We start from the raw sequence: 25,222 nt of genomic DNA, 5'->3' as shown, positions 1-25,222 counted from the left end.
GTGGTTGTTTTGTTTTGTTCATATACATATTTCTTACATCCATTCTATCTCTCTCTTCATATATATTTATGTGTACCTGGATGTAGTTGAAATTGACGTGGTTTCTATAGAAATAAAAATTTACAGCATTGTCGTAGGAAAATATATAAACATTATGTAAGTCTTTTTGACGCATGCACCATGCATATGGGTATTTGTTTACACCCATGAACATGGGTCAAACCATGACCCGGTACATATTATTTAGACTCATGCCCTACGTTCACCTGCGGTTCGACTGGTTTGACTGTACAACTGGTGTTTCGTAGCCTGTTTACCTTTGGCCCTAGTACATGTACATCTTGTTTTACCTACGATGGCGCAAATGTCTCCCTCGCCATGCGCCTTCCTCTTTATTCTACTGGCCTACCCTCTGATTCTATTGGAGTCAGGTAAGACGCAAAATAATGTTCATTCCTTCATGTCATCACACTGATTTTGGAAGGAAAGGAAGGTGTGGTAAGATGACAGTATGTTGAAACTGTTTTGGGGTTCTTCAAGAGCACGTAGGTGCACTGCACGGTCAACAAGACAAAACAAATAATTAAAACATGCATCTGAAGCATAGGTTAGGCTACAACACTGTAGGTTGAGAAAAGGGTAGTCATAAAATGAAAAGAACCACTAGCTTGCACCAGTCCTGTCACCAATACGTTTGTACAAACACCTTTACTACATGTAGTAACATGAAGTGTCTAGTTCATTAACAAATTATTCTCTTTAATGAGCCTGATATCTTTATTGACAACAATTATCAATTATCACTTCCGTTTTTTGTGATTCACTTGCAACGCCGTTGTTGCAGTTTTAGCACAAACAACAAAGTCTTCAGTCTGACTTCAGAAACGTTACGTATGTTTGACCGGTGGTTGACTGATCTGCGACGGTTGAACATGAAAGACAGCACTAATATATAGTTCACCTTTAGACGCGGAGTAACCTATAATCGTTGTTTTGAAAAACAGGGTATTTACATGTAATTATATCAAGTCGAAAGACGGTGGTCTCAAACTGCATTATTTTGAAAAGATTACAATTTGAAAACACCGTCCGTTGCCTTCATATCTCTGAATAACTTTTTTAAACGTCAGATATAGGTTACCCCGCAGATAAAGGTGAACTAGCTTTACTCTTATTGCTGATTATAAATTATGCAAAATTCTGCGATCTATTACTCGCACAAATAACAAATGTGCTCCGCGTTCATACTTTTATCTCACTAACCATGATATACATGTAGCGAATATGCTACAGTCCTCTCCGTTGTAGTGTCAACAGCCGTGACTTAGCTGTGTTGTGTTCTGTTACATCCAAAATCACTTGTTCTGCTATTCGTTGCGTTGCCACAATAAGCAAAATTTATGGATGACATCCATGAGTTCATTAATGAATGTTCTGTTCGTTAATGGCATCTTTGCTACGATAACAGCTTGAAAGATGGACATTTCGCTGAGCATACACATGCTTTGCTTGTATGCATTTTTCTTTATGCAAGTCATAACAGGTACGGTCTTCTAAAATCAGTTTTCAAGTTCCTTCAGGATTGCAGTGTTTCGGTGTTTCGGTGTTTTTTGTGCCATTTATTTTTCTACACACTAGACATAGCAAAGGGGGTTCTTTGATAAAGATAGACTATTCAGCCAAACAAGCGTGAAATAGAGCAGCTAGATGTTGTTAAGTACTGTCTCAATATGTTTTAAGATTTGTAAAAAGCATTTAGACGTGTTTGTTATGGCGTACTGGTTGCCTGCCAAGGGGAATATTCTTATCTTACAGCTGCAACATTTGGCAGACGACAGTAAAAAAAGGTCAAACAATTCAAAGCTTCCAATGACATTATAATTACGTATAAACAATGCTATGCAGTTACAGCACAGTCCACATACACAAGGAAGGCCTTGACTGGCAGTGAGGTCACACTTCCCTGTGACTATGATCAGACAGTACATGGGGACTGGTTCCTTGTCACCTGGAGTGTGCTGATCGGTGGAACCTTTCAAAACCTGTATGTGGGGTCACCAGGCAGCACAGGCAACTCTGTAACACCACCAGCTCAGTTTGCTGGACGGTTAGCGATAGACGGAATTTCGAACCTGAGACTGACAGGTGTCACCATCGCTGATGAAGATGAGTACAGGTGTATTGTCACAGCACAAACCAGCCCAACTACACTGGTCAATCTACATGTTTTCCGTGAGTAGTACTATTGGATGTCTTCAACAATTTTCATAAAAATTTCTTGTGTCCGTTTAGCTAGCAGGGAAAAAGCAGGAGCGATCGACGATAGATTGGTACCAGTAAACAAGAGTTCGGAGACCACATACCCACATGAAATATTCTGATTTTGCAAATAACTTTCACATCTTCACAATCTATGCTTGGTTATATACACCTTTAACTAACTTACACAGGTCACTTTGTTGACAATCCAATCACCCACAACATGTACTTAGATTAATCAGGACACTTTCACATTAAGTATGTAAATCAGGCACTTATTTGCATAATTGTTATCTGCTAATCTTCCACCTGCCACAAACTACATATGTTACATGTATTTCAGCCCTATAATGGAAAACACTGTAAAATATAGATTTTCCTGAATAAGTATGCAAATTAAGTCAAAATTTGCACAATTTTCAATGCATTATGTACATCTCTGCCACAGATACCTGCATGCTAAATAACATGGAAATCCATCGTTCCTATGTTCCGTTATGCTCCTTGGAAGATTTTTACAAAAAATGCCCCTGCAGTTTTAAAGAAAGCTGCTAGGGGCCCAAACATACATCACTCCTTCCTTACATCACAAGCTATCTGCCACCAAAAAATAAAGATGTCCAGGTCAAAAGATACAAAAGCAAACATTTCTGCTGCAGTACCAAAGTCATACACAAGGGGCCCAAAATCGACCTTGACCGTTGCCTTTCCGACACCTACCCATATAACAAATATCAGTACAATCCATCAAGAGGTTCTAAAGTTATGCTGATCACAAATATCCAGAAACACCAGCAGATAGACACAAACACAGACAGACAAACACACAGACACACCAAAAACTATACGTCCATGTCTTATGGAGGTAATAATACACATGAACACAGCATTTGGCTTGCGACAGGAGGCTGTTGTGGATTTGGCAAACAAAAAACTTTCTGTTCAGACGTATAGTCACACATTGCAATACTACATCACATCATCATCCACACCACAAATGTTCCAAAAACACAGGGCTAGGTCAAATATTAATCTGAGACGGATACAAATCAACCATTACAGCACTGGTGACAAATACATTCATTAAGTTAACTTATTACCATTGTGAAACATTGAGCTTCACCTCGCCTCAACGTATACGCCTCAGCTTGACGTTACATTTCATTTACAGGCATTTCATTTACAATATTTTCCTTTGGAAGTAGTAGCAGAATTCGAAAAGACATTGATATTCATATGCTCTGTTGACTCTTTTCACACCGCAGACCAACCACCAACAGCACCTATTGTTCAAGCCCAGTTTGACCCCCCGACCTCCAGTATCTTTGAGGTACCACTCAACACCGCCGTCACCTTCACCTGTACCAGTACAGGGGGGCGGCCACCTGCCAGTCTTCGCTGGACTGTCACAGAAAGTGGCACACCGGTGTCTGTAAACCCCACATACACATCCTCTAATAACTCCCAGGGAGTTGGAGACGCCACATCAACATTCAACTTTACTATAACAAAGTACGGAGTGACGTACAGGGTACAGTGTACAGCTTCAGGACCAGATCCTATCCAGGATCGACGTACACCCGTAACCAGCCTCACTACAGAGAAAGGTATTTATTCGACTGGTGTGACAGTTTCAAATGTATTGTTTTTGTAACAGTGCAGTTCGTCATAATTATCACCAACTAAGGTAGCAATATTGATGAAAAATGCAAAAAGAATGCCTCTGCCGTTCCAAAATTAAAATGTTAGGGGCCTCAAACTTGTCACGCCTTTTCCTGATGTCAAAAGCTATATTTCACCCAAATGTCAAGACTACATCATGTCCGGGACAAGAGTTGCATTAAAACAAGTTCTATGATAACAAATTCTTATTAATTAATCATATTAATCATATTTTCCTCCTAATTTATATTTCATCTCGTACATCTTTGCGTAACCTACCTCCATACCAAATATCATGACAAGACATTATTCCTTTCTTGAGTTATCCTCCTCGGAAGATTTTGGTAACAATGTCCCAATTCCAAAACTAGCCGCTAAGGGGCCCAAACTAATGTAAATTCTTCAAGAGCACAAGAACTACCTATCACCCCATAAATCATCACAATCCATCCTAACGTTCTTCACACAAATTTACTAAAAAAATATAAACTAGAGTTCCACGAACACATACCTTTGCCAAATAAACCAGGTTTGTTATGTAGAATGATGTCTGTAGACAAATGCGTTACTCATTTCATTTTCTTCATAATTATATGCTTGGAGTTGGTTTATAAAATTTCGGCATTGATTATGCAAATTAGATCCCAAGTTACAATTAATTGATATCAAATTGTATCAAGCATAACTTAAGCTATCAGCATACCAAAAATCATGATGATCCTTTGATCCATTCTTGACTTATTTTCTTTCGAAGTCTTTAAATACACCCCTTACTCTCTTCCCTCTTTCTCAGTTACATATGTGACAACTTTGATGAAAGTACTATAATGGAATGCAGTGGATTTATAAACTTTTCCTCATCGATTATGCAAATTAGCTGTTAATTTGCATAATAAGTATCACATTATATAAGTCTTCACTTAGGCTATCTACATGCCAAAAATCATGACGATCCGTCAACACGTTCACATTTTCTCATTAATTATGCAAATGAGATCATCATTTGCATGATAAATATGTATTGACATTTCTCTCTTTCTCAGCTACATATGTGACAAGTTTAAAAGTCCTATCATGGAACGTAGTGAATTTATAAAATATCCTCATTGATTATGCAAATTAGCTGTTGATTTGCATAATTGGTATCTCATTATGTTTGTCTTCACTTACGCTACCTACATACCAAAAAACATGATGATCCGTCAACATCTTCATATTTTCTCATTAATTATGCAAATGAGGCCATCATTTGCATAATTGATATCTATCGACATTTCTCTCCTTCCCAGCTACATATGTGACAAGTTTGAAAGTCCTATCATGGAATGCAGTGGATTTATAATTCCTCATTAATTATGCAAATTAGCTGTTGATTTGCATAATTAGTATACCATTATGTAAGTCATCACTCATTCTATCTACATACCAAAAATCATGACGATCCGTCAACACGTTGTAGAGTTATTCTCGTCCAAAGTTTGAAAGGAAACCGGCGCCTGCAGTTCCAAAAAAGCCGCTAGGGGGCCCAAACTCACAGCACTTACTCTCTGCCTCGAGGGCTATCTACCACTCAAAAATCATGATCACAGCATGTCCAGAACAGGAGATATAAAAAATTGAGGTTCTGCTGCAGTACCTTAGCAAGCCGCTAGGGGGCCCATTATCGAACTTGACCTTCGTTTTCCCGACCCCTACCCACCTGCCAAATATTATCGGGATTCATCCAAGACTTCTTGAGTTATGCTGTTAACACACACACACACAGACACACACACAGACTCACAAGCCCAAAACATAACCTTAGCCATTCTGGCAAAGGTAATCTGGCAAACGTAATAAAACACCTTCTGAAGTACCATGGTCAACTACTAGGAGGCCAAAAAGTGCATAACAACCTTCACGATCACAACACCTAACCGCGTTACAAATCTCATTGCAACCCATCCACTGCTTCCTAAGATATTCGCTGCACAACAAACATCCACCAAACAAACACTCCTGTTGATCCACACCAAACAGCTACAAGGCTGAATTTCACAGCAAATCAACATCCGCCATGCACCTATATCTACCCACCACACACCATTGCAAGTCCAGGTGCAAAGATACAACACAAAACGTGTTGCTGCAGTACCGAGTTCACCTGCACCATCATTATCCCCATCCCTATCCACCCACCAGAAGCCATTGCAAACCTTTCAACGGTTCTTGAAATACCCCCCACATAAGGTCCAGACTGAAAACGATATAGCAACAATACATCCATCTTCATGGAGGTAATTACGGAGTGACGTATATAGTATATTGTACTGCTTCAGGGCCAGATCCTACCCAATCCAGGACATCAGCTGTAACAAGCTTCACTACAGAACCAGGTACTCCACTTTCTTAATTAGGTGTGAAGTTTCAAATAAACCGCACAAAGACATTCTTAACACTAAGTCTTGGGACGCTAGTGCTACTACAATTTAGTTGATGTGTTAATTGTGCCTGATAACGCTACAAGTATAAGTACATTTTGCACATTCATATATAGGTCACTAATCCATCGTGTAATTAGAAGGGCATTGCTTATAACGTAGACACGTATGGTTGGTGTATTATACATGTATCAGACATAGTCATCACAACATTGACTTTTACACCTTCGCTTCAACACGCTTGAGTATCTATGCGATATATAGGCAGTTTATCAAAAGACATATGATGTAATGTTACACTTGACGTATTACACCGTTCATACAACTTTCTCTCTTTTACACTTCTTTCCAAACAGACTTCGGCTTTACCGTAGTAGTACTGTAGTTGTAGCTGCCTCATTGTTTATGTCAGTTTTCATCTGACGTCACAAGCTAAGCAATAACGGAGCCTTATGTTACATGTGTAGACTATTTCATCCCTACTACACCAAAGGGGCAAACAGGAGGTATTGTACTTCTTGATTTGTTTAGATGTGGTTGTGTTCGAAACGATCTTGTGTTTTTCCATATTATTGGAACTTTATTTGCAAGTTCTTGCCCGAGGGCTAATTGCAACATGAAACATACAGAAAATATAATAAACATGTATAAAATGAAATACTTTGGTATAGATAACAATGGTGACAAGTGTAAACGAGTGACTATTCTATCAATGGTATGAACTGCTGAGAGCTACAATCTACGTATTTAGGGTTTGACTTCTTTTCTGGAAGCAGTGGAAGACGAAGTGTCCCACTTTTTCTATGATGCGTGGGTTATGTGACGTTAACAGCGTTATAGTTTTGTTTTCGTCGGTAAGCGTTTGGAAATTTTTGTGGAATTTGCATGCCTCTTCAAATAACTCATTTCTTTCCTGATCGTTAGAGAGGCAGTTAGAAATAAAATTGATTAAAATTATTAATGCCATCCCTTCAAAGATGTTTGTTATTCCACCATCATTTTTCATTTTAGACTATTTTCTGTTCATTACATATGATATGTTTCTGTTCGTTTGTCCTCAGTTGTCACCTCTTCCCACACTCCATCCAACTCACCAGGTGAGGCAGGGCAAAATGTTCTCATCTCACTCTTTCTAACATAACCTCCTTCTAACTCTTACTCTTACCACTACTAAACACGTCTGTTGCAGTTTTCTGTCAGTTCGTTGTAGCTTTCTTTTAGTCCTCTCTGGTCTATAGTTGGTTTCTTTTAGCTGTCTCAAATTTAGGTAATATCTTAACTCACATAATCTCATTTTCCGAAGTTAATGTTAATGTTGTGTACAGTGTATTTACTTACCCTATCTACGCGTATTTTGTTTTGTTTTGTTGTAGGTCCTGACGTCTCAAAAACCCCACAAACAGGTGACACCCCTTAATGACAATTCTAACAGTAAAAGACTAATCTGTCAATCTCTGAACTTGCTATTGAATGTTCTTAGTGCAGTAATATAATTATGCAGTTTGTTATAATTTGTTAGAAATGACTGGCGATAGCCAGACTGGCGAGCATCCATTGATACAAGGATGATGATGATGATGACCCTGCATAGTTATATATCTTATACATGTATCTGCTTTGTTTTTGGTATGCTAGGAAGCGATTTGAGCTGCGCCTTTACAGTGTCGATAGAAATCAAGCCATTTAGCAGCCCATCTCGAAACTTGTTCTGAATCGTTTTTTTCACTTTCACTTTTATAAATAACTATTCTACAGAGGCAAGTTGTGCCGGACCCAGAGTCTTGGCTGGAGCTGCAGTTGGATGTTTTATCGGCGGGTTACTAGTAGGGGGCGCTGCAGTGTTCCTGTTTCTACGTTACAGGACAGAAAAGAATGGTGGCAAGAAAAAAGGTATCTAATATAGCCATTTTCTTTGTACTACTTACGATGATAATTTCTACACTAAAACCAAGGTACACTATAATCTAAGATATTTACGGTATGATTAATAATCATATTGTTAGATTAAAAGTATGATATTACTTTTAGCATTGATGCGCTAGTAATGTTACTACCTTAATATGATCCTCGTCGCAAGAAGGGAAAATGGCCCTTTCCGCTGAAACCATCTTCAGGTTCAGATGACTAGTAACTTATCATAAAAGTGATGATGATGAGATCATACAAACAGGTAACGACAGCCATTGGTAAAAGTGACAGAATACCATATGCAGTGATATCAACGAATGAATGAATGACCTTAATTGTACATTTGTGCTCAAACAAGCTAAGTACAGGTCGTAGCGCTAGTGATAAGGTACAATTTTGACAAAAAGGTATCTTATCATCTCTACATATGCTAATACATTCAAGTATGCACAAGTTCAACTTCTTCTCGCTTCTTAAAACAGTTATAAACATAAGATAAATGTTCACCTCTTCTCAGACGTCGGCGCTGAAAAACAGTATGAAAATGTGGTACCATCAAGCATGTCAAGAGCGGCGTCACAGCGACCCGGAAACGGAAGTGACGACTACGAAGTTCCCATGGAAACGATCCAAACATCATCCCAACCACCCCAGCCTACTGGTGACTACCAGGAGCCGAGGCCTGCCATCTACCAGAGTCTGCAGAAACCCCGAATGGACCGATTTCATAGCCCCGCCCACCTCCGTCATAACGTAGAAATGCGACATAAAAACACAATTGATATTTGATGGACACGCAGCCACACCGTTATTGTTATTGTTCATGCCATCATTGGTTGAACTGCTAATGGATAGTCAGCATCGCTCTATAGACCAAATGTCGTAACGTCACTTCGTACACTTCAGACGTGTGAACAGGATGCATTGCTTGATTGATAAATGGTTTGATTTGTTGACTTATAATTATATATAAGCACTTGTATTAACGCAGAATGCCTTAGTGATGATTTTTTTTGATAACTGGTATCAGATATTTTGCTACGACAAAATTCTTAAATTTGTGTAAATATGTCGATGACTATTAAGGGTGGTTTTTTATTTCCTTTTGTGACACGGTCATTTACTATTGTAAAAATTGGTAATGGTGGATACGATTAAACCTTGTATTCGAAACCGAGTTGAATTTGTGTTCAGTTGGTTTATTCATGTACATACAGGTCACATCCATTCTATTTATATATGTATGTAGCTGGATGTAGTTGAACCTGATATGGTTTCTATAATAACTAGAATTTACAGAGTTGTCGTATGAAAATATATAAACATTGTGTAGGTCTTTTTGTTGCATGCACCATGGGTATTTGTTTACCTGGGTCAAACCATCACCCGGTACAAATTGTTTAGAGAATAACATGCCCTGTGGTCACCTGCAGTTCGACTGGTTTTACTGTGCAACTAGTGATCCGTAGCTTGTTTACCTTTGACCCTAGTACATCTTGTTTTACCTACGATGGCGCAAATGTCTCCCTCGCCGTGCGCGTTCTTCTTTTTTCTACTAGCCTACCCTCTGATTCTAACGCAGTCAGGTAAGACGCAAAATAATGTTCATTCGTTCATGTTATCACACTGATTTTGGAAGGAAGGTGCAGTAAGATTGTAGTATGTTGAAACTGGTTTCGTTTTTCAAAGGCACGTCAGTGCAGTGCGCGGTCAGCAAGACAAAATAAGTAATTAAAACATGAATCTAAAGCACAGGCTACAACACTGTAGGTTGAGAAAAGGGTAGTCATATAATGAAAGGAACTACTTGCTCCAGTTCTGTCACCAATACGTCTGTACAAACAAATTTACTATATACATGTGTATATGTAGTAACTTGAAAAGATATACATCGGTCAGTGTCTAGTGGAACAAGACAGAAATGTCAGTCAACTAAAGCCCAGAGGATTCGATTGGACATACATAACAACTAAAATATGGCCACAGTCGTGATCCAGTACGGTTTCAACCAGTGATTGAACAAGAAACGGAATAAGATTCATTCAGTGCTGTCATGGCGGTATCTGACACAGATTATTCCACAGTTCTCTTTAATAAACCCAATATCTTTATTGACAACAATTATAAATTATCGCTTCCGTTTTTTTATGATTCACTTGCGACGCCGTGGTACCGTTATTGCAGTTACAGCACAAATCACATACAATGAGAAGGGCCTGGTTGGAGGTGTAGTGATTTTGCCATGTGATTACAACCAGACTACAGATGGTAACATACTCGCTGTGACCTGGACAGTCACAATGGAGGACAGTACAGTAAACCTGGGCCTGTACATCAAGACTGGGGGGACTACAGACAACCAGATAACACCGCCTGCTGAGTATGATGGACGTGTGGAGCTGGTTGATGATGTCAAGTTGAAACTGACCGGAGTAACACCTGAAGATGAAAGACAGTACAAATGTACGGTGGCGGCTTCACTGCACATTAAAACGTCCTTTATCAACCTGCACTTGTTGGGTAAGTACATGAAGGCTTCAGAGACATTGAATGTTACGTATGTTTGACCGGAGGTTGACCATTGAATATGAAATACAGCACGAGTATGCTAAAACAGGCCCAGTTGATAGGGAAGAATCAGTTGTTAACTGTCAGGTCGACGGTGACTCTCATGTGTATCAATGATTCTTTATGATCCTCATTTAGACTCCACCACTACACTTGTAACGACAGGGAAGAGTGCGTACGTACGTAAATGTAATCATTATTTCATGTGTGAAGTTTGCTTTCGCATTGTATTTTTTCTTTACACAGTACCTTATAACCATGTACTAGTATATGTAACAAAAACAGTCATTTCCGTTGTAGTGACAAAAGCCATGACTTAGCTCTGATGTGTTCTGTTTCTTCAGTTCCAACTAACACCACCCCAAACAACCCTGTCCCAGTGGGTGTGCGAGGTGAGGAACAACCTTGTTTGATTTCCAATATGTCGGTGATTCCAACATTAAACACTGCATGATCTTTATTCATTTTTCTATTCATTGTGTTTCATCATAATAACGAAATGTATGACGGAACGTTAACGCGTTTTCAACGCCGACATACATTCTGCATTGAATGTCACAAAGGTATGTCATACATCTTGCATCCTTGCTATCTTTCTCTTTTATCGTCCTTCTCCTTGCTTCTATTCATTGACCTGAGAAGAGCATCGTTCCCAACAGGTGATTGCTTCGGATCCGCAGCAGTAGCAGGAGCAGCTGTGGGCTGCCTTACTGCCGGGGTGCTGCTAGGGGGCGCTGCAGTCTTCATGCTTCTTCATTTCAGAAAAGCACACGTGCACCGCAAAATGAACCCAACAGGTACACAAAACCTATGTTATAAACTTAATAAATATAATCATATCAAACTGTACATGTCATTGTCATTCTTCAAATTCAGAGAAGGTGCAGACTGGATATTTGTAGACAAAATGTGACTGTGATCCCCCACCACTGTTCAGTACACATGCGCAGACCGAGTCCCTTGGGATGCGGTAAACTTAAGCAAGGCCAGTCTGGAAGTAGGGACACAAAATGACACTGTTTATGTTCAGTACACATGTGCATGTATAAGTCTCTCTGAGGAGGGATACAGACCAATGAACAATAATTTCAAATCAGACAATAGATTTGTGTAAACTATATAAATGGACTTTTTCTTACCGTAAATAAATGACATTTTGATTCACAGAGGGCGACATGTTGGACGACGGACAGTATGAAGATGTAAGGCCGGGCACGGGAACCGGAAATGAAGTTACCATGGCAACCTTCCACCAACCATCCCAACCACCCCAGCCAAGCGCCCAGTACCAGGAGCTGAGGCCTGCAGTTTATCAGAGTCTGCAGAGGGATTAGATTTAAGACTTGCTGTTACGTACTCCATAAATCTTCTGAGGTCTTTGCATTGCAATTTGTACGCTTTGATTTTTTCGCTGCCCTGACACAATCGCAGGCAGCGAATGTAAGGAGCCCATGCAGTAATCAGTTGGTACCCAGGCTAGCGTTAATTCAGGTAGTAGTGCTGTACAGTTGTTCCCGTCACATATCAAACTCTTACTGCTACGAAAATGAATCGTTTACGTATTTGGGTTGATTTGTGTTGCACAATAGGCACGGAATAGATTAGCCGACAAATGACATTGCATCTATTGTTGTGTATTTGTTTATTGCTTGTCTGGTGTTTGCTAAATTGCATAGTATGCATACGTATAAATTCACACGATGAATCAAAATCATACATCAGGCGAGATCTCGAGCATGGTGACAGCTATTGCACATACATCAGTAAGAGAACGTCACGGTCACTGAACGACAATGACACGTGTAAATAACGTGGTCAGTCATATCTGCAAAGTGACCCTAGCTTTCCCTCTAACCTTTTGGCCCGGAGAACGCTATAAGTACAAGTTCGGAAATGAGGACCGCTGCGATTTTGTCCAGTTTACTGGCATTTTTACAACAAGGTAAGGATTTGTAACTACGTTACGATGTGTGTGCCGTGTGTGACTGTCGGATCTCCCTTCGTAGGTATATCAACCATCATATAACACCTAACATTTCTCCATACTTAGGGTACTGTGCATTACGGAAATGCCACTATATCGCAATCTACTTTCTTAAAATCATGACCACAACGTTAACATAACGGTCACCATTCAGTTTGACACACGTTTGATTTGCCAGGGTCCAGAGACAGTTAACCTTCGAATTCTTCTGAACATTTATATCCCGCGTTCACTACGTACGTACAGTTTGCCTATAGTGAAACAAACTAGAACCCGGAAATAAAAATGAGGTGCGAGCGTTTGCCAGCAGGTCAAAATGTCAACAAGGGTACCAGCATGACGCATGACGCCAGGGCTGATTGCAACTGTACGTACATGTACATAAACGCACTATATATATATAGCATGAAAGTTCATCTAAGCACTGAAGTTCATATATAAAAGTTAAAGTTATATATGTAAGCAGGTTTCAATAATTGCACATACGGTCTGTACGGCGAAGCCTCTATAATTAATGAAAATGTATGAAATGTTAGGTTAACGTTGACTTCAGGTATTCAACTTTGTTAATGACATATTTGCTGCTAGTAGTATCATTTTCAACGCAGATAAGCACAGTGCATAAGTTGGTGTTATGTTACTTATCATCATGCTGCAATTTGAAATATTGTCTATAGACTTTCAAAAACTGATACAATGTTCAAAACGTTACGCCATCTCCTTGTCCAATTTGCAAAGATACTGCAAGGGTACAAAAACAGATCACTCGAAACACCTGCACTGCAGTGCAGAGAGAATCGAAATTGTACATTACATTACATTACAAGACAAGTATTTCTGATGTCTACCTGCACCTGACTACTGGTACATGTACAAGGTTTATAAGCGTTTTGGATTTTTGTTTTTCTATAATGAATTCAACCACCTGTAAAATACGACAAAAATGATCATACTGAATAATTTTCACATAATCCATTCATAAAATCTGAGTGATACAGGTAGAAAAAGGATCGAAGGATTGTGACACATTCAATCAACTGAATGTGTGTTGCACAACACACAGCTGGCAGTGTTCATTTTGCCTAGCTGTCAAAGCCGTTTATGATACAAATTAGTAGAGATTTACTGAGCAAGATATCAGGGATAGCATGGAAGTCAGTAGAAGTATGGTATGTAGACAGGTACGGCTGACCTGATCTTCGTCTTCAAGTTTCAGCTCAAAATGCGGTCACCCTTCCCGATGGTGGTACCACTAGAACAAACCTTGGCGATGATGCTTTACTGGAGTACGGGTATACAACCGCCCCCGGTGCCACCATGCTATTAGAAATCTGGAAGAAGATGCCATCAAGTGGAATTGCCAGCAGGTCCAACGGTGGATCGTTCGCTATCTTTGCTGCTTGGAGGGTAAGTATCGCTAAAAAGTAAAGCGATGTGTAACAAGGTATGTGTATGTTGCACACGGTACCGCGGTGTTGAGTAAGTCTTCCTGCGGATAACTTTCAATTTAGACAATTGCATCTAACACGTGAAGACTGCAGCACGGTCAGTGGTCAATCTGAATCTTCACTTTTGGTAGAATCTGTACCATGTTGAAAGTAACGTTATGATTGTTTAAAAAAAAACCTCATGTGAACAGAACATTAAAGTTATGATATTATGGTCATGCTTACCTCTAGGGCAGGGTAGAGCCTGTTGGAGAGGCCAGCTTGAGACTCTTGAGTGTCACCAAGGATGATGTAGGACAGTACCAGTTCTCTACAACCTTCAGTGATGGCACCTCAGATAGCAAAGAGAGAACTTTGATTGTCCAGTGTAAGCCCAGTATGTTTTGTTCCCCGGAATTGACGAAAGTACATGGAAGTTCTATTTGATGACATAGATTCTGGTTGAAACGGATATTGTTTTTGGAATTGATTCTTCAATGTCTCTAACTTTGGTGGTTTTTAGGGGGTTGGATTGTGTACCTTTGATCTTTTCCCTCGTTTAGTTGCTCCAGAGGACACAACAGTCACAGCCACCCCTGGCCTGATAGTTCAGGAAGGTGCCACCCAGGTGGTGCTCACCTGTCAGGCAGGTGGCATCCCCGCCCCCACGTACACCTGGACAGGTGACAACCTCCCTGCCGATGCTGCACAAGACCCTAACACGGGAACCCTGACGCTCGCCAACATCCAGAGAGCCGCAGCAGGCCAGTACACCTGCACAGCTGGCAACGGGGTTCCGCAGCTGCCTGGAGACGATCCTGCAGCACTGACCAACAGTGTTAGTGTTCAAGTCCAATGTAAGTTCAGGTTTTCCATTTTGCTTTATTACTTTACTCTGAGCATGTTCCTCTACGACTGTCCTCGAGCTCATTTGGCATCACAAGCTGAATAATGATTTCGTCATGTGTTGCCTTTTCAGACCCAGGTTCCGCTCCCACTACACCAAAGGTTCAGCCAGAAGGTATCGCACAATTTAATTTGTTTATTAGATTTTTGTTGTTGCGGGAAGTTGTCACCGTAGGTATTTGTTTACAACCATGGACCTGGGTCAAGCCATGACCCGGCGCATATTGTTTAGAGAATAACGTGCCCTACGGTTACCTGTGGTTCGACTGGTTTTACTGCAACTGGTGTTTTGTAGCTTGTTTACCTTTGACCCTAGTGCATCTTGTCTTACCTACGATGGCGCAAATGTCTCCCTCGCCGTCCGCCTCCTTACTTATTCTACTAGCCTACCCCCTGATTCTAACGCAGTCAGGTAAGACGCAAAATAATGTTCATTCGTTCATGTTATCACACTGATTTTGGAAGGAAGGTGCAGTAAGATAGTAGTACAGTATTTTGAAACTGGTTGAAACTGGTTTTGTTTTTCAAAGGCACGTCAGTGCAGTGCGCGGTTAGCAAGACTCAAGTTATCATTAAAACATAGATCTAAAGCACAAATAAACAAGGATTATGGAGGTCTTTTTAGGATGGAATTAACTAAACTTTATTTTTTTTGTACATAGATTTGTGTTGATTATATACAGTTTATAAATTTTACAATTCGACACAAATGTTATGTTAGATATATATGTTACAATTCGTTGCAAATTGTATGTTACATTGATTTGCTTACTTAGACATATCTATAGATTTAAGGTAAGTTTGGTAAAACATCTTGTATAAAGTTGAAGTAGCTTGGAAGTATTATTTTTCTTTGTAGTGTAAAGTATGTCTTACCTTAAGTATCAGAGTTCCAATTTTATAATAGCTGCAAGGAATCACATATCACGGTCACTGTAATATTTGTCAACAACAGTAAGGTGAACATTGTTTTGTTCATGTTTACGGAGGTAAATGTGATCGAGGGTACCACTGTCCGTTGTAGGAGATTGACCTTGTACTGGTATATGTACTACGTTTATAAGCGTTTTGGATTTTTTGGCGACGCCTCAGGGGCGAGCCTAATGTTAAGTGCGACCGTTTTTCATATTGAATTTAGCCACCTGTACAATACGACAAAAATAATAAAAACGATTACTAAACTAGAAAGGCCGACATTTGCTTGAGAGCAAATACAGCATATTTCAGCCATACCCGTTCCCATGCAAAATTGAACTGTTCCAAATCACCCCTGCGCAAAAATAGAACATTCTAACAGTAACTTCTCGAAATGAACTACTACCAAGGCCGACATCTACTTATGAGCAAATGCACCATTTTCACTCCGCCCCTCTGCCCATGCAACAATGCTATTCCACAATCACATATATGGAAAAAAAATCAAACATTCCATAATGGAGATTTCTGTGGTCTCGTATTACAACAGAATAACATGGAATTTGCTATAAGGGTGCCCTCGACATATGAACGGTAGAACTTTAACATTTTTGGCATATATCACTTCAAGAGGATGAATTTATGACCATTTTTATTATCATGTTTGGTCCCTCTGTATTGCCATGGTATTGGAACAAAATTTTGTATGGAAATGCCTGTGATATATACCTCCAGGGCCTTTGCAATTTTGGTATACACGTCTTGACAACGATGAAGTCTCTGGTCTTCTTGTATTAAAAAAATGGTGATGGCATGTTGGATAGCAAGTGGGATGAAGTTCAGAATGATAACTAGTATCTCATCTCTCTCTTACAAACACACGCGCATACATATACACACAGACAAGAACAAAAAGAATGAAAAAAAACTTTCAGTCTTTACAGTTTTACTTTCACAAAATGGCAATTTTACACTAGTCTGCTCTCACAACCTGATTGTCTTAATGTAAATACATGTAATTTGAGATAAAGTTTTTACATTGTTATAAGTTAATCTGCAGAATCGCAGAAAATTTACAATTCCGTCAAAATATAATGTTTTATACATCTTTTCAGAATCGGTTGCGATCTATATCTGCGTGTCCTTTTCTGGCTGGTTGGGATCAAGTCTGTCTGCTTCTTCCACATACAGTTTGTCATGGACCAAGCTCTGCTTCTCTTCTGTAGAGGGGTATGGAGGACAGAAACAGGGAAGTCAGAATTTCAATGCAAAGCAGAGACATCAAACTATAGACAGATTTGGAAACAGTACACATTTCCACAATTACTTACAATCTACCATCAATCTGTTGCTGCTTGGGACAAGATCTGTGTGCCTCCTCCTACGTACAGCTTCTCATGGACCAATTGTTTTCTTCTCTAGAGGTTCCATCTGAATGATACAAACAGGAGAGTGAGATTTGGCATTTCAAGGCAGACATCAATCAAATATTTGACGAAATAATTATACCATTGATTTGGAAAGAATACATATTGTTGTCAGAAGATAACAATGTGTTTGTGTTACACATAATCTTCTCGTCGATCCCAATGCTGCACCTGTCTCTACAGTCTACACCTACATGTACATGCAAGTCTAGCGACAAAAGACAACAGGCCCTACCTGCTGTGTGTCATGAGCACAATCTTCTTACTGCTGAAAAAACAAACATAGAGACATGTCAATCATTGTTTTACACATTTGTGGACACCTCAAAATGTTAATGCACAATGCTTTTGAATGATAAAGGAATATGGCAACAGAGGTACAATAAATACATATACACAAGCTGTACTTGCAAATGAAAAGGTACAACTGACAGGATCAAAAAGGATTGACATGAATGAAACTAAAGCCATCATATAGAAGTCAAACGAGTGACATTTGGTATAACATCTACACAAATCACAGTCCAAAGGATGAATTAATATTAATATTAACAGAATTATAAATTAAAAAACAGAAAGAAACAAACATGCCGTTACCGGGAATCGACCCCGGGTCGGCGGATTACAAATCCAACGTGCAAACCACAACACCAAAAGCTCTAGACTAACTGGCGTGGTCAGTTTGGCAGCGCTTAAACCCCACTGTTACACAATAAGCAGCATAATATATTTACCCCCCCCCCCTCCCCACAGAAAAATACTAGTACGTGGACGTCGTCACGATCAAAATAAAGATAACTAGTTACCGTCAAAAAACAGAAATGATGCAGAAAACACCATGACATCTCGTGTGGAAGTATCTTTAGCCCTTTCCCAAGGAAAACTGATTTCGACTACTAACGTTATCAGTTCATGCATGTTTTTGACAACAAACGGAGATACACAACGACGGCAGTGGCTTGTCAGCACTTGCCTGCGGTACCAGCGTTCCACAGTTCTCATATAACGTTGTTTTGACGAATTTCACAAACGAAAACACCTTTCAATGTACATTAACAACGGAGTGAACAATGTAAGGATAGCCATTTCTTACCTAAAGATGTTCTGCTACCGATGACAACCGAAACTGGGTAGAAGCTGACGTAAAATGCGCAGAAAACTGCAGACTTGGGCGCACAGTTGCATTTGCTGCGACAAGAAAGTTTAACCTTCACTTAGCGGGAGTCTGTGACGTAATGTAAAATTAAAAATGGACGAGTCCGGGGTGGAATCTTCAAGAAGGTCTGCATAAAAATCTTAAACCTAAAAGTTTCTTTCCGTATATATATTTTGTGTATATTTATAATTGCTGTTTTCAAAATAATGCTCACATATTATATTCCTATTTTCTTTGCAGTAACCTTTTATGGAGTCACATAAATTACAAAATCCTCTCAAATATGAATGGTTCCGTCAACATATAAACATGACAATCAGATGTTGTGTCATTGCCGACGAAGTGTTCCTTTCTCTTCGCTGATTGGCTGGCGGCACAATTCAATTAATTAGCAGACCGACACCTGTCACCTGTCGCCCAGGGCGGGAGTTATTGCTTTGTTTGCCATATATGGAACGCACTAAACGTCGAGAATGGCCAAAGCACGTCCCGTAAAACCCCGAAATGGGTTCGGGTCACGTATTTTGTTTTCTTGTAGGTCCAGAAGTCACAAAGCCCCCACAAACAGGTGACAACTCTAATATCAACAATTTGCAATATACGTAGTTCGTTATAATTTGAATGGTGATCATCGATGAAAATGATGATGATGACCATCGGTATGTATAGATTCTATATTTCATTTATTTTTTATGTTCAGAAGTGATTTGAGTGGTGACTTTTTAGTTTGTTTATAGAACCCAAGCCAATTAGCACAAGGAACGGCGGCAGATTTTGTGCTGAATTTACTTTAATTTCACTTTCACTTTTACGAATCTGTTTTACAGGAGCCAATTTTTCCGGAGCTGTAGCTGGAGCTGCAGTTGGATGTTTTATTGCAGGGTTACTGGTAGGGGGCGCTGCAGTCTTTCTGTTCCTCCATTTCCGGACAGCAAAGAACAATGCCAAGGAAAAAGGTACCCAATGTCGATATTTTTACTGCCATTAAGTTATCATTTCTATGCTAAGACAGAGTAGAACTATACTCTAAAAATGTATACAATATCATATTTGTATATTACAAATGTATTATCATTCTAGCATTAAGGTGCTTAATGTTATTAACTAAACTTTGTTTACAAGAAGGGAGAAACAATTTTGATACTTTCCACTGCAACCATCTTCATGTTCGGATTGTTATATTTAGATAAAAGTCATTAAATCTCACAAAAACGTAACGTTGGCCAGCATTGGTCAAAAGTGAAGGAATAACGGTGACATCAATTTCCATATCTCTCCAGAGGCCAATACTGACAGTGACAGACAGTATGAAAATGTTCCCATGGAAACGATCTAACCATCATCCCAACCACCCCAGCCTAGTCATGACTACCAGGAGCTGAGGCCTGCCATCTACCAGAGTCTGCAGAAACACTGAGTGGACAGATCCCATAGCACCGCCCATCGCCGTCAAAATGTAAAAAAGCAAAATAATACATAAAAATTTAGATATTGTACAGACATGCATTCACTCTATCAATGGTCAAACTGCTATTTGTAATTCTATCATTGGTTGAACTGCTGATTGCCTCCATGAAAAATGGAGGTATACTTTTTCGTGTGTTTGTGTGTCTGTCTGTGTGTGCGTGTCTGTGTTTCCGCATAGTTGTGGTCAGCATAACTTTATAACCTCTGGTGGATTGTAATGATATTTGGTATGTGGGAAGGCCTATGTGTTGGGAAGACGAAGGCCAATTTTGCTTCCCCTGGTGTGTGACCTTGGTACTGCAGCAGAACTTTGATTTTTTTGTGTGCATCTTTTGACCTGGACATGCTATGGTTTTGATTTTTTGTTGGTAGCGATCGCTATCACGGCAAATTCCCTTCCTCAACAAAGTCCCTTTCCCGGCACGATAGAACATAGCCAACGTTGAAAATCGCGGACCAACGCCCCCCCCCCCCCCAAAAAAAGCCCCGTTCCGAAGAGTGCAGGGGAGTCTAGGTTTGTGGCATGTGGAAGATTAGCAGATTTCAATTATGCAAATAAGTCCCTGATTAATGTGAAAGTGTCCAAATCCATCCAAGTACATGTATATGTAATAAATGATTGGATTGTCAATATTATTACCTGTGTAAGTTAGCTAAAGGTGTACATAACCGAGCATAAAATATGCAGATGTAAAAGTCATTTACATAATCAAAATATTTCATGGCGGTATGTGGTGTCCGAACTCTTGTTGTGATAGAGTCAGGATCTGTGTAGTCCCAATGTAATTATGCCACTCCATATATTTGGTACGTGTTAAGACGATGCATTGATTGGTTGATTGATTTGAGGGGTTCATTTTAATGTTTCTTTCTAGTCAATGAGAATGCCTTATCGATCGAAGTTTTTTTCTTAATTTGTTTTGCTGCAACAATTACGCAAGTCCTCAAATGTGAAAAACCAGCTCTACAGGAAGTATTTAAAGAAACCCCACATCAACATCTTTACAAAAATACAAAACTTATAGAAATAAATTTAATGGTTTGATTCGCACGTCTAAGAGGCAATACTATCAGGATAGGTTTACAACTGTGTCAAACGATATACGTAATACTTGGAAACTTATAAATGAACTACTTAACAGAAAAAAGGCAAGTGCTACCCTTCCCTCAAAGTTTATGGATGGAGAAGACGAGATAACTAATCAACAAAACATAGTCGACAAATTTAATGATTTTTTTGTGTGAATATTGGCCCTTCTTTGGCAAACAGAATCGACAAGACTGACCGTTCACCCTTATCCTACCTGCAAAATGAATATCCCGCCATCAGCTTGTTCGATGCGCCCAGCACGGCGGAAATTCTTGACATAATTCTTAATCTAAAAAATGCAGCACCTGGTAAGGATGAAATCCATGACTCACTTTTAAAAATGGTTGCCTCAGAAATTGTAGAACCCATTACATATGTCTTTAAAACTTCCATTGAAACCGGCAAAGTACCCTCTGATTTAAAAGTAGCCAAGGTTATCCCTCTTTACAAATCTGGAAATCCCTGTCTGTTCACAAACTATCGCCCCATATCCATATTACCTGTATTTTCAAAAATCTTAGAAAAAGTAGCATACAAAAAAATTCTAAAGCACCTAGATGATAACAATATTCTATATGCACACCAATATGGCTTCCGGAAAAACTATTCAGCTTATATGCCCCTTCTACAACTCATAGACAAAATTACGTCAGCCCTGGAAGATAAAGAATTCACAATTGGAATATTCCTAGACCTTTCTAAAGCGTTTGATACAGTCGATCACAACATATTACTTGGCAAACTCAACTCATATGGTTTCAAAGGCTCTGTCCTTCAGTGGTTAAAAGATTATCTGTCAGAGAGAACGCAGTATGTTTCCAATAACAGTTTTGTCTCGTCCCAGAAATTTGTTGCATGTGGTGTCCCGCAAGGCTCCATACTAGGACCTCTTTCATTTTGATTTATGTAAACGACCTACCCATGATATCAGTGAAATTTTTCGCTTTATTATTTGCCGACGACACCAATCTTTTTATTTCGCAAAAAAATTTGATACACTTATTTCAACAATAAATGGCGAACTTTGCAAATTAAATCAATGGTTTAAGTCAAATAAGCTGTCCCTAAATATAGACAAAACAAAATTCATAATTTTCACAGGAAGAAATAAAAAATACAGTAAAGAAATGGCTAAGATATACATAGAGAATAAAACCATTAAACAGGTAAGTAATGCACGGTTTCTAGGAGTCGTTATAGATGAAAAACTCACGTGGAAGTTTCACATTGACATTATTTGCAAGAAAATTTCTAAGAATATTGGTATTATAAGAAAAGTTTCAAATTGCCTATCTCGTGAAATATTTATGACTCTTTACTACAGCTTGATATACCCCTATTTAACATATTGTAATATCATCTGGGCTAGTACTTACACTACCTCAATAAAACCTCTGCACCTGCTACAAAAACGTTTTGTTAGAATAGCATCAAACGCCTCATTTATAGCAAACTCAGCAGCTTTGTTTCACAATCTGAAAATCTTGACAGTATATGACATAAACAAATTACAGTCAGCCATTTTCGTCCATAAAGTTATTCACAAAAGTCCCTCTTTGCCAGTCCTATATAAAGACATATTCAAGTACAACTCAGATATTCACAATCACAGTACGAGGCAGCAAAACAGACTTAGACCTATTAAAACAAAATCTAACCTAACATAATTCACTATACAGTAGAAGCCGCTTAATTGCACGGCCAATTTGCCAGTGAATTTTGTGCAATTATCCGGCTGGTGCAATAATGCGAAGTTATCTTGCTGCACCGCACCGGTTTGGGATTTGGGCATTCCGTGCAGTTAACAGAAGTGTGCGTTAAACCAGTGTGCAATTAACTGGCTTCTACTGTATTGTTTAGGGGCCCATCCATATGGAACACTCTAAGTCTTTCCAACAGAAATTGTCAGTCTCTTTCCGTTTTCAAGAAAAGTATGAAAAACAACCTCATAGAGAAGCCAACTATCTGCTCCTGATTTACTTGTTCCCTTGCTTCTTGATTATATTATGTTCAGTTATTATTAAGTATTATACCATGTACTTTGTGCCTGTTTGTTGCATCCCTTGCTTTGATTTTCTGTATTTGCTTTCATTCGGTATTTGCTAGCAGGTTAATTCTATGATGTTGACTTGTTTCTTTATGATCTGTAGATCATGTTTAGTTTTGTCTGTTTCAGTTTTTTTAGTTAGATCATTTGCTGCGTCATGATGATCACTGGGTTTCACTTGATTTATCATGGTTTGATGTTTGGTCTTCATATTCATTTAATAGCATTATGATTTGCAAATTTTGAAGGGGGTAGAGGTTGTATAAGCCACACGGCTTTTTCTCTCCCCTTGCACGTTCTGTTGTTTTCTTTAATTTGCTGTATTTATGATTGTTTTTAAAGTGCAAAATAAAATAAAATCAAAATCAAATCAAAATCAAGAAGTGTGTATCTACAAATAGATATATATTCTGTGTGTTTTGACTTGAATCCTTGGTTACTCTTTCATTTGCTTTATCTTCCTTATATATGTACAAATCTAGAAGTTGTTCATGATCTCGATTTCTGTTTCCGTCAGACTATGTAACTTAATGCCAAGCATTTTGCCAAAGCAAAACCAGTCCGATAATCAATGGGCTCTTTCATAGTACATACATCTAATTTTGCTTTCAACCTTGAGAATAAAACATGTGCGACAGCTTGATTGGCATTCCTGGTCGATGGACGTTATTTGTACTACGAGTAAGTACTGCTTCTTCACTTTGTTACTTAAACTCCACCTGTAACATGTACTGAATGTTTACACTGTCTTTATTGAAGTACATAAGATGTACGACAGTGTTATAAGAGGATATGAGTGTCAATAATATACTGTATGTTTGATTTTGTGAGGCGAGGGTGACAAATAAGTCTTGTGATCTAAGCTGTGTAGTTATGAAATAATCTAGGCTCCAGGGGGTAGGTTTTAAGAAGAGTTTACAGATAGTACATTTCACGATTCGCCTTCTCCTACATGTGCATCTGTCAAAGCTATCAAATCTAGAGGGGGTAAATCGCTCTAAATGCACTACTGTAAAGGTGTACTAGATGTACACGCGTAAAACACTGAGAATGAAACGTTGATGGATCATAAACTGCTTGTAGATCACTTGACGGCACTGCACATGTACTGCGTGAAAATGGTCAAGGATCGACCTCGATTCCATCGTTCACGCCGTCATACCCACTGTACGTGCGTGCGATTCGTTACTCTGCCGCAGTTTCCACGTAAAATACGCAGATTTTGAAAAAAGTCAGATAATTATATGATATACGCACGGATTGAAGCGTTTCCGATATGAACTAGTTATGTTACTGCAATGATCAAACTTCCACATAGTTTCTGATGGGTACTTAATACGTTTCGGTCTTGCAAATTAACGCCGTTTGCTTGCGCAATGCTTGCATTCTCAGTGCATTGTGCAGACTGACTTTTGACCCACAGGAGTGGCCAATACTTGTTCAACCTGTCGATCCACATGCCAAAGTATTTAATACTGTGAGGTTGTTATGGTGTAGCCAGAGTCACCGTTAATTTTGTCCTACGATTTCAGCGAGGCTACAACAGGACTAACTATCGACAAGGACCTACGACAGTCTTTTCTGTCACAAGACAGAAGAATTCCCTACCGCATGTTCCCGACTGTCCCAAGATTGTCAACGATTTGCTGTCGTCAAGCTACCGTACGACGGTTGTGACCAGGCCCTGGGGCGGTCAGTCAGGATAAGGACCGACGTCAGTTTTATCGTCATTTGCCGAGCATATTCAGACTTTAGAGGCATCTTGCTGTGACGTCACCTTTATTCTAGCGGAGCTGTGGGCACTATTGTCATTGTCACTTCTACGATTTGTCAAAAAGCTTAAGCTTGTTTTTTGTGAAGAGAAGGGCCCTTGTACCACGTAAGGACAAGAGATATCTTCACATCAAACAATCCACTGGTATCAAGGTCGTAACAAATGAGGTCGTCACCAAAACATTTGTCCTTCGTGATTTTTCCAATAATTCT

At 39.2% G+C, this 25,222-nt stretch overlaps 3 protein-coding genes across 3 annotated transcripts; all 3 read left to right on the top strand.

Moving 5' to 3' along the window:
* The first annotated feature begins 355 nt into the window (after positions 1 to 355).
* Positions 356 to 9,409, top strand: LOC118411706. Its single transcript, XM_035814186.1, has 9 exons — positions 356 to 431; positions 1,864 to 2,232; positions 3,525 to 3,866; positions 6,240 to 6,296; positions 6,809 to 6,847; positions 7,403 to 7,438; positions 7,715 to 7,744; positions 8,097 to 8,231; positions 8,767 to 9,409. Exons 1-9 carry the CDS (start codon positions 356 to 358, stop codon positions 9,036 to 9,038), a joined length of 1,356 nt encoding a protein of 451 aa, XP_035670079.1. The 3' UTR covers positions 9,039 to 9,409.
* A 393-nt stretch (positions 9,410 to 9,802) lies between these two features.
* On the top strand, positions 9,803 to 20,297 carry LOC118412193 (protein sax-3-like). Its single transcript, XM_035814914.1, has 8 exons — positions 9,803 to 9,835; positions 14,012 to 14,208; positions 14,481 to 14,616; positions 14,792 to 15,085; positions 15,208 to 15,249; positions 19,171 to 19,200; positions 19,460 to 19,588; positions 19,913 to 20,297. Exons 2-8 carry the CDS (start codon positions 14,119 to 14,121, stop codon positions 19,966 to 19,968), a joined length of 777 nt encoding a protein of 258 aa, XP_035670807.1. The 5' UTR covers positions 9,803 to 9,835; positions 14,012 to 14,118; the 3' UTR covers positions 19,969 to 20,297.
* On the top strand, positions 9,855 to 13,250 carry LOC118412194. The gene is made up of 4 exons (XM_035814915.1): positions 9,855 to 10,769; positions 11,162 to 11,209; positions 11,477 to 11,614; positions 11,985 to 13,250. The coding sequence occupies exons 1-4, from the start codon at positions 10,397 to 10,399 to the stop codon at positions 12,149 to 12,151; spliced, it is 726 nt and encodes a 241-aa protein (XP_035670808.1). The 5' UTR covers positions 9,855 to 10,396; the 3' UTR covers positions 12,152 to 13,250.
* Positions 20,298 to 25,222: the final 4,925 nt, after the last annotated feature.

The sequence above is a fragment of the Branchiostoma floridae genome, chromosome 3, assembly GCF_000003815.2.
Source record: "Branchiostoma floridae strain S238N-H82 chromosome 3, Bfl_VNyyK, whole genome shotgun sequence".
NCBI lineage: Eukaryota > Metazoa > Chordata > Leptocardii > Amphioxiformes > Branchiostomatidae > Branchiostoma > Branchiostoma floridae.
Note: the sequence above shows the minus strand (reverse complement) of the source record. Positions and strands in the feature narration are given on the sequence as shown.

Bases quoted from the DNA above. Each gene is read 5' to 3' on its own strand.
- LOC118411706 (XM_035814186.1), top strand. From the start codon at position 356: ATGGCGCAAATGTCTCCCTCGCCATGCGCCTTCCTCTTTATTCTACTG. The intron at 2,233-3,524 runs GTGAGTAGTACT...TTCACACCGCAG, and splicing joins GGTCAATCTACATGTTTTCC to ACCAACCACCAACAGCACCT. The intron at 7,439-7,714 runs GTGAGGCAGGGC...GTTTTGTTGTAG, and splicing joins CACTCCATCCAACTCACCAG to GTCCTGACGTCTCAAAAACC.
- LOC118412194 (XM_035814915.1), top strand. From the start codon at position 10,397: ATGATTCACTTGCGACGCCGTGGTACCGTTATTGCAGTTACAGCACAA. The intron at 10,770-11,161 runs GTAAGTACATGA...CTGTTTCTTCAG, and splicing joins TATCAACCTGCACTTGTTGG to TTCCAACTAACACCACCCCA. The intron at 11,210-11,476 runs GTGAGGAACAAC...CGTTCCCAACAG, and splicing joins TGTCCCAGTGGGTGTGCGAG to GTGATTGCTTCGGATCCGCA.
- LOC118412193 (XM_035814914.1), top strand. From the start codon at position 14,119: ATGCTATTAGAAATCTGGAAGAAGATGCCATCAAGTGGAATTGCCAGC. The intron at 19,201-19,459 runs GTGACAACTCTA...TCTGTTTTACAG, and splicing joins CACAAAGCCCCCACAAACAG to GAGCCAATTTTTCCGGAGCT. The intron at 19,589-19,912 runs GTACCCAATGTC...ATATCTCTCCAG, and splicing joins GAACAATGCCAAGGAAAAAG to AGGCCAATACTGACAGTGAC.